At 37.2% G+C, this 18628-nt stretch overlaps 1 protein-coding gene across 2 annotated transcripts; it reads left to right on the forward strand.

Moving 5' to 3' along the window:
- Positions 1-5: 5 nt before the first annotated feature.
- On the forward strand, positions 6-18292 carry MRPL47 (mitochondrial ribosomal protein L47). Of its 2 annotated transcripts, none has more exons than XM_068983233.1 (7): positions 6-107; positions 2494-2645; positions 3180-3240; positions 5429-5525; positions 13816-13946; positions 15934-16029; positions 18047-18292. In XM_068983233.1, exons 1-7 carry the CDS (start codon positions 10-12, stop codon positions 18168-18170), a joined length of 759 nt encoding a protein of 252 aa, XP_068839334.1. In that variant the 5' UTR covers positions 6-9; the 3' UTR covers positions 18171-18292. The 2 variants fall into 2 exon arrangements, with proteins under 2 accessions (XP_068839334.1, XP_068839335.1); XM_068983234.1 differs by having other exon boundaries at positions 10-107; positions 2500-2645.
- The last annotated feature ends 336 nt before the right edge of the window (positions 18293-18628 follow it).

An 18628-nucleotide genomic window follows, 5' to 3' on the forward strand; every position in this document is an offset into this window, starting at 1 on the left:
TGCGAAGAGATGGCTGCTGCCAGTTTGGCTGTTTTCTGCAGAAGAGTCTCAGCCGCTTTGAAGGCTTCTACGTCGTTAATAAATTCTCAGGCCCTTGCTAGCACAGGGTAAGTTATTTGAGGAGCAGGTCTGTCCACCTCCCCAACTTTGGATCTTGTTTGGTTGTTGACATGCTGAAAACTCTTTGGGCTGGGAAGGCCGCTTTGATGGCTGGACGCGAGCCCACCTTCGTGAAGAGTCAGTGACCTTGGAGGAGTCTATCACCTGCGACATGTCCGTGTCTTCCTCAAACATTTTGTTGCCACCTACTATGGACCAAGCAGTTGTCAGGGTGTGTAGAAACCCAGTATTTGTTTAATTAAATGTGGAGGTACAGCAGCATCCTGCTTGACTGGGTGAGTTTTTTAAAAAATTCACTGAAGAGCTTTTGGTTATGCAACTGAGCGCTCTGTCAGGTTTCGATAGATTAAAAAAGGGGGGAAGGGGATGTGTACTCCCAGAGCCTGTCAAAAAGAGGTGTTCAGTAAATTTTGAGTGAATGAAAGCCGAGTGAACTGAAAGTCGCCTTGCAGGTGTGAGAAAAGAATATACTACACACGGTGGTTATTTCTAGAAAGACCGCTTGTCTTCTGGACAGACAGATCATGTTTGACGTTAAGCTGTACGATTACCTCCCTGTTATTAGCTTTTGTTTTTAATGAGTTGAATTTTATAAATTATTGGGTTTTTTTTCCCAAAAGGAAGTAATGTGTGTGCTCTTGAATCCAGCACAGTTATTGGGCATCTCTCAGCTATAATGTAATTCCTTACGTTAACCTCAGAGATAAGCAGTGGTTTGGGTTTGTTTTTTTTTTATTTGCAGAGATTCGGGGGTTGTAACTTGAAAAGTGGCATACTTGAACCAATTGTCTCTTCCATCTCGTCATCCTTTTTCCTTAAAAATAAGTTAGATTTTTATCATTACTATTAAGTTATCCATTTACAGACACTTTGAAAAATAAGGGCTTCCCTAGTAAAGCGTCTGCCTGCAATGCAGGAGACCCGGGTTCGATTCCTGGGTCGGGAAGATCCCCTGGAGAAGGAAATGGCAATCCACTCCAGCACTCTTGCCTGGAAAATCCCGTGGACAGAGGAGCTTGATAGGCAACAGTCCATGGGGTCGCAAAGAGTCGGACAGGACTGAGCGACTTCGCTTTCACTTGGAAAATAAGGTAAAGTGTTTTGAAAATAAAGTAAATATCAACTATGGTTTTACCATCCAGAGATAAACAAGTTTTCTTCTTTTTCACTTTCAGAATATACACATACATGTAATTTTAAAATAAAGTCAGGATCATACTTAACATACCTGCATTTTTCTTTTCTACCCTTGTTTCACCAACTTTTTTTTTCAATTTCAAACCAAAAGAAAAGTTGTAAAAGTCGTACAAAGAATAACCATATACTCATCACTTATATTAATCACTCCCCAGTATTTTGTCACACTTTTTATACTTTTTATATCTGTGCTTTTATTATTCTGAAATATTTGAGGTGTGTCAAAATTGCAAGCATCGTGACATTTCAGCATGAATTTCCTGAAAATTACAAGAGATGTCTTAACCACAATATTACAATGATCACACTGGGAATATTTTTTCTTTCTTAATTTTTTAATTCACGGTCCAATCAGTGATCATTTATCATGTTAATTGTCATATATTTTTAGTCTAATTTAATCCAAAACAGTTTCTTTTTCTCCCTTTCATGTTATTAATATTTTTTAAATAAGGTCAACCTTTCTAGAATATTTCTTCATTGGGATTTGTCTGCTTGTTTGTTCATCATTAGATTCAGGTTCGATTTTTTTTTTTGGTAGAAATACAGCACTTGTGATACATTTCATTATTGTATTTTAAATTATTTCTCCAGGTCATTAAATATTGTTCATAGGTATGACTTTTAGATTGCTACATAATAAATTATCATACAGATGCACAATAATTATTTTAACCATTTCCAAGTTGCACATTTACATTATTGTCAGCTTTTTGTTATCATATATAATGCTTTAATAGACTTATAATCACCAAAATAGACATTTTGATTTATCAGTTCCCATATGTGATTATTTTCCTTGGTTGAAATTTCTAAATCCAGTGAAATTACTGGCTTAAAAGAGGAATCATTGAGCCTCAGATGTGTTGCAAAATTAAAATTCAGAATGCTTTTATCTACTTATATGCCCACCAGCAGCATATGAAGGAGCTAAAAATGTTACTGTAAAATATAATTAGTCAATATATTATCTCTGAAATTATGTTCTAAATTACAGGATAGTAGCATCTATACTGGGGATATTAAAAATAATTCCTAAAGCATTTTATAAGTTTATTGTTTCTTGTGCAGAAACCCTAAGTTGGTTTTTTGACATTGTAAATGAGGAAATGATTCCATTTATTGCCTATAAAATCCAGATGTCATGAAACTTTAATCACGTTCTTATATGTTCAGTTGCAGGTTTTCTCTTAGTCTGTTGACTAAGAATACACCAAATGTCACATCTTTTCACCAGTGTAGATTACTTCATACCACATTGTCTAGGAGAGGACTGGAAGAATTTTTTGATGACCCAAAGAATTGGGGGGAAGAAAAGGTGAAATCTGGTGAGATATTTGGGTTGACCAGTATTAAATATATTTATTAAACCTTCTATCATATTTGGATTAATTATCCAGTTTAGGAATTACTTATGTTATTTTCTTTTTTCAGTTCCTTTGGGAATATCTGTTAGAGAAAAATAGAAGGACAGTATAATAGTAAGCCATTCCTTGGCAGATTGACAAAAGGTTTAGAAGAGAAGTGGGTTGAAATTATTAACTGAAGTGAGGTTTGGGGTTTGTTTTTGATTTCACTTTTTTAGAGATAATTGAATATTAGTTTATAAGAATAGTAAGTATTTTAACATTAGACTGAAAATATATTTTATACTAATACGGACATGTTTTGAATGCTGTTGCCAATCACATTACTAATATCTAATTTAATCACAATTAAGTCCTAATTATATATTATACTATAGTATAGAAAGCTATTATATATTTTGTAGATAAGGAAACAGGTTTAGAGAGATTAGGTAATTTGTCAAAGGACATGTAACTAGAAAATTATTTCACGTTATGAGTTTATCACTTTAATAGGAGCTTCGTGGACCTGTCAGCAATTAAGGAACAAAAGTAATGAAGATTTACATAAACTTTGGTAAGTATACTGAGTGCATTAACATCTTAAGAGTTTGAGACAGTTATAGTATAATAATGAGATATAAACTTTATCTGATGTAAGAAATTAAGTGAAATGACTTATAGTACTATTGGTGATATATAAGATCATCGAAATTTTTTATAAATACTCCAGAGGTTAAGTTACATTATGAGAGACGTGTCAGAGTGAGTTGGGAGTTTAGAAGTTTTATTGTAACTGCTACCAGTCATACTAGCACTTATACTACCAATTCCAGGAAACTAATAAGAGAATGGGGATGAATTGGCCACATGTCGGTCTTCCTGTTTATTATTTTGCCTACCACTTCTTACCCATCTTGTTCTTTCACCAAGCCCCCTTCACTCAGCGCTGCTATTTTTCCAGGCACTGTAGTAGGCAGTTAAAGTTTTATCCCTTGACTTAAAGGGTGGTTTATCTTTCATGGCAGATTAAAGAACTGTAAAATGCTTATAAGATCACTAATACTACAGGCTTGTTCTTGTGATACAATAAGAAATAATATACTTTGTCTTTTGTCTCTGATGGCTTAACACATAGCTCCTTAATTCCTTGTAATTGCCTGAGTGATGTGTCTTTTGTTCTAATTAAACAACTCTCAGAGTTGAAGTGGGCAGGGAGGGCGTTGTTGCACAGCTTCAGGAAAGACCAAGGCATGATTAGAGGGTGAAGAATTCAGCCTCACTACCATGCCCACCTCTGGTGGGAGTTGGTGGGGGAGGGTCTAGAGATTGAGTTCAGTCACCAGTGGTCAGTGATTTAATCAGTCATGCCTGCATGATTAAAAGACCCTAAACAACTAGGTTTGGAGAGCTTCCAAGCTGGTAAATACATGGAAGTTCTGGGAGGGTGTTGTGCCCTGAGAAGGCAGGGTAGCTTTGTACTCCTCTATTTCTTGTCCTGTGCATCTCTTCCACCTGGCTGTTTCTGAGTTGTATCCTTTATAATAAACCAGAGAGTAAAGTGCTTTCCTGAATTCTGTGAGCTGTTCTATCAAATTATCAAACCCAAGGAGAGGGTTTTTGGAACCCCTAACTTAGAGCAGGTCTATATGTAAGGCCTAGAAATCATTATTGGCATCTAAAGTGGGCAGTCTTTCTTGTGAGACTGAATCCTTATGTTTGTGGAATCTGGCACTAACTTCAGGTAGTAGCAGAGGAGTTGGAAAAGTTGTGTTAGAAAAGACAACATAAGAAGGAAAAACCCTCATTTGGTGTCAGATATGTTACATGTAACACAGCACAGATTCATTATAAAAACTGTGTGTCTTAGAACATGTTTACTGCCGCTTATTGGTAAAGGAATAGTTAAGGTAGTTTCAATCCATCCTAGCTAAAACCAAATCATTTATCTTCTGCCACTTTCCCGCCCCAAATTGTCTTCTTCCACACCAAAAAGTAGCCTAGTTCCTTTGTGTCGTGTTCTGTGCCCCCCATGTTTATTTCCTTTCTTCCAGCTCTACTTCTCAGTCAAACAGAATTTATTCACAAAACTCACGCCCATTCAAGCTTTGCCACTTCATGTTTTGATCTCAGTATTTGTGTTTGCTTTGGTTTTCTTTCCAGCCTAACTTATCCCATCTCTTTGATGCTTTCCCTGACCATCTCGGCCAGAAGGAGCGTCTCATCTCTCCCACTTAATTCTCTGGTACTTGTTGTCTATACCACTTAATAAACCACAGCACATTACAGTTGTGGAGGGGGCATATGGGCTAAAAATAGGATGGATTTATACACAGGGAGTTCACAATTTGATTTAGCTGAATTAGCTACGTGCCCCCCAAATACCTTACTTGTCTTAGCTTTAGTTTCTTCATTTAGAAAGTAGAAATGATTCCAACCTCAGAATTATTGTGAGAATTCAGTGAAATAAATGTATATAATGTGCTTAAAATAGGAACTGAACAGGTGTTAGTTGCCTTTCATCTGCTCTTCCGTTTGGAATGTAAGGACTATATTTTATGCTTGTTTGTAACTTCTGATACTTCCTTAATACAGTATGTGGCACTTGGAAAATTTAGTGAACAAATGAGTGAGACAAGATATAGCTCTGTTTAAAAGGATTATGCTAAAGGACTTTTGAGTACAGATTATTAATTTTGATGTCAAAATCCACAATTGTATTAATATAACACAGAATAGCATTACTAGTTCTGTTTTTGATATAGGTATGTTCTCCTGAAAGAAAGAAACATGCTCCTAACTCTACAGCAGGAAGCTAAGCGGCAGAGGCTGCCAATGCCAAGCCCAGAGCGCTTAGAAAAGGTGAGATTTGTGGGAGTCTGGAGACTGCTGAATGTGGGGTAAAAGCTAAAAGGTGTAAGCGTATGGTTCCTACAATTCTTGGCAAGTAAGTTTCTTTCTATCTGCTTGATTTTTAGGAAATCTACATTCTTAAGCAACTATTACTACTATCTAATTTAGAACATTTCCATCCTCCCAAAAGGAAATCTCAGACCCATCTTCAGTCATTCCCATTTCTACTTATAACCCCCAAATGTGCATGGACCTATCTTAGGTAGATCTCTAGGAGTCAAATTGCTGTGTTGTGTGCTAAATCTGTGTTTAACATTTTAGGAAGCAGTCCAACTGTTTTCTGAAGTACCTGTACCATCTTAGATTTCTAGTTCTGGTTTAACTACTTCTGTACCCACTAGGTCAAATTTGTTTAATGCTTTTTTAATAATTGGTATAAAAAACCTATAACAGAAGTGTTATCATCTTAACCATCTTTTAAAAATATCTATTTATTTTTGCCTGCTCTGGGTCTTTGTTGCTGTGCAGGGACTTTCTCTAGTGGCAGTACATGGGCTTCTCTTTGCTGCAGCTTCTCTTGTTGCGGAGCACGGGCTCTTGGGCACGTGGGATTCAGTAGTTGTGGCGCGTGGGCTTAGTTGCTATGCAGCATGTGGGATCTTCCCCGACCAGGAATCAGACCAGTGTCCATTGCATTGTTGCAGGGCAGACTCTTAACCACTAAACCCCCAGGGAAGCCCCATCTTAAACACTGTAATTAAGTTTTTAAATTATAGTTGATTTATAAAATTGTTTCAGGTGTACACCATAGTGATTCAGTTTTTTATATATTTTTTTCTTTTTTTTTCCAGATTGCTTCCCATTATAGGTTATATAGAAATTGAACATAATTTCCTGTGCAAGACAGTAAATCCTTGTTGCTTATCTATTTTATGTGTAGTAGTTTTTGTCTGTTAATTCCATATTCCTTATTTACTTTTCTTCCCACCCCCTCTCCTCTTTGGTAACCATAAGCTTGTTTTCTGTGTCTGTGAGTGTGTTTCTGTTCCATATTAGAGAGTCATTTGTTGTATTTTTTAGATTCCACATGTAAGTGATATCATAATTGTCTTTTTCTGACTTCACCAAGTATATTTCCTAGGTTCACCTATTTTGCTATAAATGACAGTATTTCATTCTTTATTGTGTCTGAGTAATATTCCATTGTGTTGTTTGTGTGTGTATACATATATATCGTATCTTCCTAGGCCAGTTGTCTGTTGGTGGGCACTTCAGTTGCTGCCATGTCCTGGCTGTTGTAAATAGTGCTGCTGTGAACATTGGGGGTGCATGTATCTTTTCAAATTACAGTTCTTTTTTCCGGAAATATACTCAGGGGTGGGATTGCTGGGTCGAATGGTAGTGCTGTTTTTAGTTTTTTTTTTTCTTAAGGAAAATTATTTTCCGTAGTGGCTGCACCAGTTTACATTCCCTCCAAGAGTTTTGAAGGGTTCCCTTTTCTCTACACCCTCTGCAGTATTTATTTGCAGACATTTTGATGGTAGCCATTCTGGCCAATGTGAGGTGATACCTCACTGTGGTTTAGACTTGCTTCTCTTTAGTCATTAGGGATGTTGATCATCTTTTCATGTGACTGTTGGTCATCTGTCTTTGGAGAAATGTCTATTTAGGTTTTCTGCCCATATTTTGATTGGGTTGTTTTTTTCAATATTGAGTTATGTGAGCTCTTTTGTATTTTGGATATTAACCTCGTCAGTCCCATCATCTACAAATATTTTTTCCGGTTCCATATGTTGTCGTTTCATTTTGTTGTTGGGCAAAAGCTTTTACATTTGATTATGTTCCATTTGTTTAGTTTTGCTTTTATTTCCTTTGCCTTGGGAGACTGACCTATGAATATATTGCTACAATTTATGTCTGAGAACATTTTGCCTGTGATTTCTTCTAGGGGTTCTATCATGGCATGTCTTTTATTTAGGCCTTTAAACCATTTTGAGTTCATTTTTCTTATACAGTGTATTTTTTATATGGTGTAGGAGTTATTTTAGTTTTTGCTACTCTTCTGAGAAATTCCTTCTCTTTCTTTTCTAAATGGTAATCTTGCAGGGTGGAGTACCTAGGTCGCTGGATTTTCACCTTTCGGGGCTTGAGTATATCGTGCCACTCCCTTCTGGTGTTATGGGAGCTCCATGAATTTTTGAGTAACTGACTTTTCTCTTGCTGCCTTTAAAATTCTTTTAAGTTTTGCCATTTTAATTATGGTATGTCTTAGTTTGGGTGTGTTTGGGTTCTTCTTGTTTAGGACCCTCTCTCTGTGCTTCCTGTACCTTGATATCTGTTTCCTTCTTTGGGTTTAGGGAGTTTTCATTGGTAATTTCTTCAAATACTGTTTTTTGATGCCCTTCTCCCTCTCTGTTTTCAGAATCCCTGAATCTATTAGGATTCAGAATCCCTGTTATGTACAAGTTGGAACAGTTGGTGATCATCCCATAGACCTCATATGTTGCTTTCCTTTTTTTTCATTTGTCTGTCTGCTGTTTTGATTGGGTGTTTTCCATTATTCTGTCTGTCTTGGCAGATTGCCTAGCAGGCTAGAGGGCTTGACTCCTCATGTAGGACCCTAGGACTGGCATGGGAGTGCCCAAATTGTGGGTTGATCCACTCCCTCTTCAGGTTGAGGGTCTGCCCATGAGGACCTGCTCTTCCTTACAGATCCCTCCCAGGGGCACAGATACTGGACCTGAGGCCTTCTCCCTGGTTACATGGAGATCTTCATGCAGCTTTGGTTATACAGGAGATCTGCCACTTCCCAGCTGGTTTTCTGTGAGAATTGTTCCCATTATGTGTTTGTTGGGGGAGACGAGTTCCACTTCCTCCTCCTCCACCATCTTGTTGCCCCTCCTGTAGCTCAGCAATATTAAGTGATATTAAGTAATATTAACATTACTGTGAAAAGGTCAACAGTTATTTAAGTTAGGTTTTCTTCATCATTAAAAAGAAATCATTTGGTGTCTTTTATTTCCATTCCTTGAGGCAGTCAGTTCAGTGCAGTTCAGTCGCTCAGTCGCGTCCGACTCTTTGCGACCCCATGAATCGCAGCACGCCAGGCCTCCCTGTTCATCCCCATCTCCCGGAGTTCACTCAGACTCACGTCCATCGAGTCCGTGATGCCATCCAGCCATCTCATCCTCGGTCGTCCCTTTCTCCTACTGCCCCCAATCCCTCCCAGCATCAGAGTCTTTTCCAATGAGTCAACTCTTCACATGAGGTGGCGAAAGTACTGGAGTTTCAGCTTCAGCATCATTCCCTCCAAAGAAATCCCAGGGTTGATCTCCTTTAGAATGGACTGGTTGGATCTCCTTGCAGTCCAGGGAACTCTCAAGAGTCTTCTCCAACACCACAGTTCAAAAGCATCAATTCTTCAGCACTCAGCCTTCTTCACAGTCCAACTCTCACAGGTTTTCTTCATCATTAAAGAGAAATCAGTTGGTGTCTTTATTTCCTTTCCTTGAGGCAATCAATCCTGTGTATTTCCTATATATCCATCAGAATTTTTCTCTGCATATAGAAATGTGCCTGATTATTTTTATTTACATACATTTATTTATATTGTATATACTCTTTTGAGACCTACATGTCCTACTAATATATTTTAGAAATTTTCCCACATCAGTAAATGCAGATCTGCAATTATTTCTTCCATGTAGAGGTTTTATTTAGTTAGATTTGTTTGTTTATCCATAGAGCGCTTTCAAGGTCAGCTGTTTATTAATGTTTTTCCCATTCCATAGTAAGTCAGTGAGACTGGAACCCAGCTTTTTGTAATTTGCTTCAGTCTTGCTTCCTAACCTCAACTGCTTCAGGTTTCTTTCCCCACACTGCTCACCACTGTTAGGATCTGGGTATCCCTGCAGAGGGTCAAAGAAGGGGTGGGATAAAATCTCAGTTATCTACCCTAATTATGGAGAAGTTTAATCTGCCTTTATAAAAATTAAGTTGCATCATATTTGGGGTTTTTTAAACTTTATTTTGATAAAATATGAGACTAAGAAAAATTATGAGAACAATACAAAAAGGCCTCCTTCAGCCAGATTCCATGTGTGGATACTTAACCACATTTGCTTTATCCTTCTCTGCCTCCTCTCTACAAAAAGACATTTTTCCTCAACTGTTTGAGAATAAGTTCTATATGTGATATCCCTTTACCTGTAGGTATTTAAATGTATATTGCCCTGCCCCCTCAAAAAAGTACAGATCTTATTGAAATTTCATGTTATCCTAATAAATCCTTTATAGCAAAGAAAATCCTGACTGATGTGTTTTCAGTTTTCTCTCTTGAATCTCCTTTTACTCAGTCTTTCTTTGTGTTTCGTGCCATTGGCATTGTTGAAGAGAATGGGCCGATTTGGGCTTGTATGATATTTCTCATGATAATAATCATGATTGGCAGGAATATCATAGATGTGATGCTGTATTCTTCACAGTGCATCAGGTTAGGAGGCATGCAGTGTTGATACATTCTGTTATTGAAGTTCTTAGCATTAGTAGTTTGGTTATTGTGGTGTTTAGGTTTCTTCACTGTATAGTTAACTAATTTTTCTTTGAGAACATGTAAATCCTCAAACTTGTACTCATTGGTTTTAGCATCCATTAATAATGATTCTTTTCCATCGGGATGGTCTTGATCCCTGTCTCCTGTACAATGTCCACGAACCTCCGTCCATAGTTCATCAGGCACTCTGTCTATCAGATCTAGTCCCTTAAATCTATTTCTCACTTCCACTGTATAATCATAAGGGATTTAATTTAGGTCATACCTGAATGGTCTAGTGGTTTTCCCTATTTTCTTCAATTTCAGTCTTAATTTGGCAATAAGGAGTTCATGATCTGAGCCAGAGTCAGCTCCTGGTCTTGTTTTTGTTGACTGTATAGAGCTTCTTCATCTTTGGCTGCAAAGAATATAGTCAATCTGATTTTGGTGTTGACCATCTGGTGATGTCCATGTGTAGAGTCTTCTCTTGTGTTGTTGGAAGAGGGTGTTTGCTATGACCGTACATTTTCTTGGCAAAACTCTATTAGTCTTTGCCCTGCTTCCGCATTCCAAGGCCAAATTTGCCTGTTACTCCAGGTGTTTCTTGACTTCCTACTTTTGCATTCCAGTCCCCTATAATGAAAAGGACATCTTTTTAGGGTGTTAATTAAGAGAAAAGCAAAGGAGAAAAGGAAAGATACAAGTATCTCAATGCAGAGTTCCAAAGAATAGCAAGGAGAGATAAGAAAGCCTTCCTCAGCGATCAATGCAAAGAAATAGAGGAAAACAACAGAATGGGAAAGATTAGAGATCTCTTCAAGAAAATTAGAGACATCAAGGGAACATTTCATGCAAAGATGGGCTCGATAAAGGACAGAAATGGTATGGACCTAACAGAAGCAGAAGATATTAAGAAAAGGTGGCAAGAATACACAGAACTATACAAAAAAGATCTTCACGACCAAGATAATCACGATGGTGTGATCACTCACCTAGAGCCAGACATCCTGGAATGTGAAGTCAAGTGGGCCTTAGAAAGCATAACTACAAACAAAGCTAGTGGAGGTGATGGAATTCCAGTGGAGCTATTTCAAATCCTGAAAGATGATGCTGTGAAAGTGCTGCCCTCAATATGCCAGCAAATTTGGAAAACTCAGCAGTGGCCACAGGACTGGCAAAGGTCAGTTTTCATTCCAATCCCAAAGAAAGGCAATGCCAAAGAATGCTCAAACTACTGCACAGTTGCACTCATCTCACACACTAGTAAAGTAATGCTCAAAATTCTCCAAGCCAGGCTTCAGCAATACGTGAGCCATGAACTTTGAGATGTTCAAGCTGGTTTTAGAACAGGCAGAGGAACCAGAGATCAAATTGCCAACATCCGCTGGATCATGGAAAAAGCAAGAGAGTTCCAGAAAAACATCTACTTCTGCTTTATTGACTATGCCAAAGCCTTTGACTGTGTGGATCACAATAAACTGTGGAAAATTCTGAAAGAGATGGGAATATCAGACCACCTAACCTGCCTCTTGAGAAACCTATATGCAAGTCAGGAAGCAACAGTTAGAACTGGACATGGAACAACAGACTGGTTCCAAATAGGAAAAGGAGTACGTCAATGCTGTATATTGTCACCCTGCTTATTTAACTTATATGCAGAGTACATCATGAGAAACGCTGGGTTGGAAGAAGCGCAAGCTGGAATCAAGATTGCCGGGAAAAATATCAATAACCTCAGATATGCAGATGACACCACCCTTACGGCAGAAAGTGAAGAGCAACTAAAAATAGCCTCTTGATGAAAGTGAAAGTAGAGAATGAAAAAGTTGGCTTAAAGTTCAACATTCAGATAATGAAGATCATGAAGGGGACGACAGAGGATGAGATGGCTGGATGGCATCACTGACTCAATGGACGTGAGTCTGAGTGAACTCCGGGAGTTGGTGATGGACAGGGAGGCCTGGCGTGCTGCAATTCATGGGGCCGCAAAGAGTTGGACATGACTGAGCGACTGAACTGAACTGAATGATGACGATTCATGCCTCAATCAGTTATTACTATAATGTTTGCTAAATGGTGATTGTCTAATTTCATTGTTCATTCTACATTATTAGTTAGCTTTCTTCTGTAAGGAAGGGCTTTTCTTTTCTCCATTTCCTCCTATCTTCCTTTCCCTTTTTTTCCTTGATTCATGGATTCCAACCTGATTCCGTACCTTTAGTATTGTCATTCCATATTTGGCCAGTGTGGGTTCCTTTTAGCTGGCCTCTGTGTTCTCATCAGTCTTTGATGAGGAATAGCAGGATATGCTGGATTCATCTTGTACTTTTTCTGCCTCAACCCTGGAATCAGTCATTTTACAGAGGAACCCTGCTTCCTTTGAGTGGAAAATGGTATATTTAGAAACTAAGGTCTGAGTTGTGGTACATGTTTTCATTGCTGCAAAACATTTGTAAAGTAATGTGATTTTATTTTTAGATATGTTTGCCAACTCTGCTTTTAAGGAAAGTTATGCTTCAGAGACTCTTTCAAGTGGATTGGCTGTTTATAAATAGCTCAGTTTGTTTGATGAAAAAACTCTTGCTAGAATGGTGCTATTCTCAGACTTTTAAACTTCAATAGTGGATGATCCCTCTCCTTGCTTTAAAAGATATATTTTAGAGGTAAACTTCAGCCCAGTAGATCATATGTATAGTATTTTCTTAATTAGTAGAATTTAAAATATAAAAGTTTTCTCCAGATAAACTGAAACTGATAATTTTTAACATCAAATGTATGCAATTTTCTCAGCACTTTTGTGACATACTACTAATGAAAATTTATCAAGAAAAATTTTAAAAGAATTATGTTCAATTTAAGATATAAGCTGAAACTTTGGGAACTATACAGGGACACTCTTGCCTCTGGGAAAGTTATAAACTAGAAAAGAAAGCTCTTTGAGAGTGACTTTTTTGAGTGAGGTGTATCTAATTGATACTTTTGATTTTCTTTCTTATCTGTGAGCATTAATATGAATAACTGGATGTTAGCTCTGTGTTCTTTGTAGCCATTTATTTTCAGTCTGTGAGCTAACATTAGATTTCAGTTAGGAGCCTCAGCTCTGACCTTGGGCACTCTTTAATGTAGTCAGTCAGCAGCCAGGTTTACTGAGTTCCTGAGGGTCAGAGACTTTGTATTAGGCTCTGATCACTGTGGTCCCTTTGCTCCTCTGTTTGTCCTCAAAACAGGATTTGTTGTTCTTACCCATCTTTTATTTCTCATGAATTTTGTAGAAAATCATATGGTTGAAAGGAAGTAGCATGTGGATTCAGCTATTCAGTGTGGCTTTGAGTTACGCAAGTCAAAGTATCTGAGTATTTGGGACACACTGACTAATTAAGGCCAGAGCATAGGTTTTAATATTTTCAAAGTCACTAATTGTTATCATTTTGTAATGGCTCATTGAGTTTTGAAATGATGAGTCAAATTGGGTCTCCAAAAAGAATCTGTGCAAGTGTATCCTACTCAAAAAAAGTAACATACGGAAATTTGAGCTCAGTAGATTTTTAATTAAACTAAACTTTAAAAAAGTTACAGAAAGTGATACTACAGACACCTGTGTATATGTGTACCTAAGCCAAAAATATTTTTAGAAAATATTTGACAGAATGGTTCTTTGACAAAAAGATTCATCATAGATTTTCTGTAGCATAGTCCTTATGTGTTCTCTTTCTTTGGAATTCTATCATGGATGATTGTTGAAACTGTATTTTTGTATTCTTTTCTCAGGTTGTAGATTCCATGGATGCATTAGATAAAGTTGTCCAGGAAAGGGAAGATGCTCTCAGACTTCTTCAGACTGGTCAAGAAAAGCCTAGACCCGGTGCTTGGAGAAGAGACATCTTTGGAAGAATCATCTGGTACATAGTAGCTCTTATGAGATGAGAGTGAAGTCCCATGCCTCATCCTCTGTCCAGTATCTTTTAAGAATATTTAGATACATTATAGAGATGTATCTAATATAAACAGAGGTCCCCAGATCCCTTTGGAACTTCAGGGTATGAATGAAGATAGCTTTGTCAGGTATCCCTTGGCATCCCATTCCCATGGTTCAGTTATTTATGGGTTCTTCATAGGAGTGGTTCTTAATCTTATGTGAATCATATGACCTTTTGAGAATCTCATGAAAATTATAGATCCTTTCCTCAGAAAACTTTACATTGCACGTGTAATTTCAGAGGGTTATAAATCCCATGAAGCTCATTTTAGGACACACCTATCCTCTTCGCCCATTAAGAACCTGAAACTATTTTAAGAAGTTCTTGAGGAATAAGACCATGTGGACCAGGCTCAAGTTTGCCCCATTGCCCTTAGGTTAAGCCCTAGTCCAAATGTTGAAACAGTTTTCATTACATCTTTCCACTTCTGTGACATCTTGTCTCCTGGATCCAATTACAAAGTCCTATGAGACTTCGGGAAAGAATCTGGTAATAAACATTCACACTGAGCTATGAGAAATTGAGAAGGCCCAGTGTATTCTGTCTTCCAGGGGCTTATTTGCATTTGGGTTGAACTGCCCAAAGGAAGCATCATTAGAAATTTAAACATCAGTCAGCAAGATGAGGAAGGAATTTTGGGTGGTTGGAGACCTCTGTACTCTTGAAATTACACTGTATAATAGTGCTTAAGCGTTCGGTAGATTATTTTATGTTTTTAATTAATTTTATTTTTGGCTGAGCTGGGTCTTCTGTTGCTTCACATGGACTTTCTCTAGTTGCGACGAGTGGGGGTTACTCTTGGCTGCAGTGTGTGGGCCTCTCGTGGTGGCTGCTCTTGTTGCAGGGCACAGGCTCTAGGCACGTGGGCTTCAGTAGTTGCAGCATGGGGGCTCAGTAGTTGTGGTGCACAGGCTTAGTTCTGCAGCATGAGGAATCCTCCTGGACCAGGGACCAAGCCTGTGTCCCCTGCATTGGAAAGTCCTGGTAGATTCTTTTAACTCCATGTGATTCTTTTAACTCCATGTAATTCTTTTAATGGCGTTTGTGGTAACAGGGCAGCTTGGAGCCAAATTTAGGTGAATGGCTATGTAGTCTGTAACTGTGATCCAGTGCAGAAAAGAGAGGGCATCTGTAAGAGTGCTGATCTTGTTAAAGTTTTAAAATTCTTGCTTTTTAACTTTTCTGGAGTTAAAGAAGTGAACAAAGCAGTTATGTCATCTTATTAACCAATGTAGCTTATTAAAATCAAACATTACAATTCCAAAAGATTGGTTAAATGCCCTGAAATTAGGTCATTACTTTTTTAATTGAAATATTTTCCAGTGTTATAGTATGAATTCACAATTTCCTTTTTTCCCACTTAGCATTATTTTTTAGGTTTTGTTATGTTGAGGCATACATAGGTAGATACTTATTTATTACAATGCAGTTTATTACATTTTAAAAACATAAAGTGCATACATGTGAGTATCAGTGTTTCAAATTATATGTGAATATACATGTATATGTGTACATATATAAAGTCAGTACATACATATATGTATGTAGGAAAATTACAAAATATATCTGGTAATGATACACTCCAATTTATGACTAGAAGCTATTGTGAAAGCAGAGAACTTAAGTTGTGTTTTTAAACTTTTATATATGTATTTTTAAAAGAGTGATCTGAAGCAAACATTGCAAAATATTAACCTTTGCAGTTTTACAGTGGCTTCATGAGTGTCTGATACCTCTTAGTTTAGAATGCTTCATAATGTAAAATGGATAAAAATTTTAAAATCTTTAAAAAGCCAACTACAATTTATTTTATTGAAAACATATCTAGTCCAAAGAAGGCTAAATCTGTAAAAAGTGAAAATCTGTTAGATGTTTTCTATAGAGTGATACCTTTTTGTTTTCTTGGCAGGCACAAGTTCAAGCAGTGGCCTATACCTTGGTACCTAAATAAAAGATACAATAGAAAACGATTCTTTGCAATGCCCTACGTGGAACGTTTTGTCAGGTGAGCACAAGTACCCTTAGCACTAAAACGTATCTTTACATCAGCTGGTGTGTGTTAAGCTTTTATATGACTAATACATTTCATTGTGGAAAAACTAGAAAAATAGGTTAAAAAAAAAAAATCTTACATAATTTCACCATCCAGAAATAGCTGCTGCTAACATTTTAATATGTATCCTTTCAGAAGTTTTATTGTCTTTCTCTTCATCAATATATATAAGTAGTTTTAAAAATCTTTTTGTAATGTTAAAGTTCCATACACTTCAGCTACATAGAATGTGAGCTCATGTTATTGCAGGAATGGTGAAATGAGAGGGTGCTTGGGTAAGGAAAGGACCCAGTTGTAGTATATCTGAATTCATGTTATCCTGAAGAATGGTGATTTCCAGATACTTTGCATAGCAGGTTTGTTATTGAACAGGGAGAAATAGGGCTTCTTTTGTAGTAGAGGAGTGAAATGGTTACAAGCTGAGAACTATAAAAACAAGATAAGATTTTTAGAAACAGCTATTTGAAAACACTGGATCCACATCTAAAAACAGACAGAAGCCTGAGAAGAGTTTTCATCCCCAGAATTGCAATTGAATGGGAAAAGAATTGCCAGTGTCTGCTTTCTGGGGTCAGGGTGCCACTTAACATCCAGGATTGTGGCTGCAGAAACAAGGTGGGGAAAATTGCCCGGTTACTGGCTAAAGGTGCTACAGATCAGAATTCAAGGCAGAAAAGCAGCTGGAAATTTAAGGGGAAAATCCTAGCAGCACAAGAATCACAGCTTTTAACAACTGCCTTAGATAATGCAGCCACCTTTCAGCATTAATTCTTTTAAAGACGAATCTTTTCCTCTCAAAGCTTATTTCCATAATGAAAAAACAAAAGGACCTTCAAAAGCATAACCTGGCTAGCATGTGAGATGAGCACAATTGTACGATAGTTTGAACATTCCCTGCATTGCCCTTCTTCAAGATTGGAATGAAAACTGACCTTTTCTAATCCTGTGGCCACTGCTGAGTTTTCCAAATTTGCTGACATATTGAGTGCGGCACTTTAACAGCATCACCTTTAGGATTTTAAATCACTTATCTGGAATTCTGTTACCTCCATTAGTTCCTAGAAATGCTTTATATTCAGTGATTTAACTTCCTGCAAGAGTGTCTCCAGAATTTGTCCTTTCTACTCTCAATTTCTGCCCTAGTGCAATCTGTCTTCATCAAATTGAATTATTGAACATTCTCAAGAATAGTAAACCTTGGGCAGGGATATGTATAGTTATGGCTGATTTTTATTGTTGTATGGCAGTTGAAATTCAGTACCTTAACTGCATTGTTATATTTCAGTTTAACTACAGTAGAGGCCTGGCATCCATGAATTTATCATTTGCAATTTTGATGATTTCAAAATGACTTTAGAGGTCAGCATTTTAGCTGAGGTATGAAGGCCTAATGCCTCAGGATGCTAATAGGTAGAGGCCAACTCAGTGGCAAGTCCAACATGCACTAAGCATCATCTCTTAGCATGGCTTTCTCTCAGCATAGGGTAAATGATGCTGGACTGGGTGCTATTTGAAATTAGAGAGTTTCTAAATGTCTCAGGATGTAGGACATAAAAAAAATCTAACGTATTCAATAAAATTACATTATTTGTAAAATAAAAGAGAAAGCCCAGTTTGTTGCAGACTCATGAAATCTGTTCTCACTTTCCAGTCAGAAAGTAGCAAAGAGAATTGGTGTAGGGTTATAGATGCAGTCAATTTCTTTGGCCGCACCAAATGGCATTTGGGATCTTAGTTCCCCAAATTGAACCTGCAGTGGAAGCACAGTCTTAACCACTAGACCTCATGCTTATCTTTGACTTGTGTAGGTTTACAGTGGTTATTCAGGTTTAATAATAATCATGACACACCTAATACAGAGACTGGCACGATTGAGGTCTTTAAGTAATTGATTTAGACATATGTTGACAGTACCAAGTAACAGGGAAATCATTTTGTATAAATTGCTGTTATGCTTTTATTTCCCTAGATTGAGAATTGAGAAACAAGCTCGCATCAAAGCAAGGAAGATAAGTTTAGCACAAAAGAAAGAAAAGTTTCTTCAGAAAAAGTTTCCACATCTTTCTGAAGCCCAGAAGTCAAGTGCTGCCTAAGACATCTTAACCATAATTTACTATTTTGTTTTTCTTGGATTATATACAAAAGTAAATACTAAGTGGTTTATAAATAACTTGTATTTTTAGTCAAAGGACTGTCGACTGTCTTAACAGTTATTATGGCATGCTAATTTTGGAAGTGGTCAAAATCAGATAAAAAGTTCAGATTAAATTTCCATTTTATAAATTCTGTGTCTAAGCAGACTTTTAATTAACTACCTGCATCTTAGAGTGGGAAAGTGATACCAACTGCTATAACAAATAGGCAAGAAGGTAATTTTGGAGTTCAGGTAACCTTAACTACTATTGTTACTAGATATGAAGGAGCTATGAATTCTGTTTAAATAAACAGTGGGTACAATGATAAACACATTTAGTATTTAAAGTAGCAAGTTACAACACAGCAGTCCAAAAAAATATTTCTGGAATGGCTAGTAATTTTTATTTAATTTTAA

The sequence above is a fragment of the Capricornis sumatraensis genome, chromosome 1 (assembly GCF_032405125.1).
Source record: "Capricornis sumatraensis isolate serow.1 chromosome 1, serow.2, whole genome shotgun sequence".
In the NCBI taxonomy this organism is placed as follows: domain Eukaryota; kingdom Metazoa; phylum Chordata; class Mammalia; order Artiodactyla; family Bovidae; genus Capricornis; species Capricornis sumatraensis.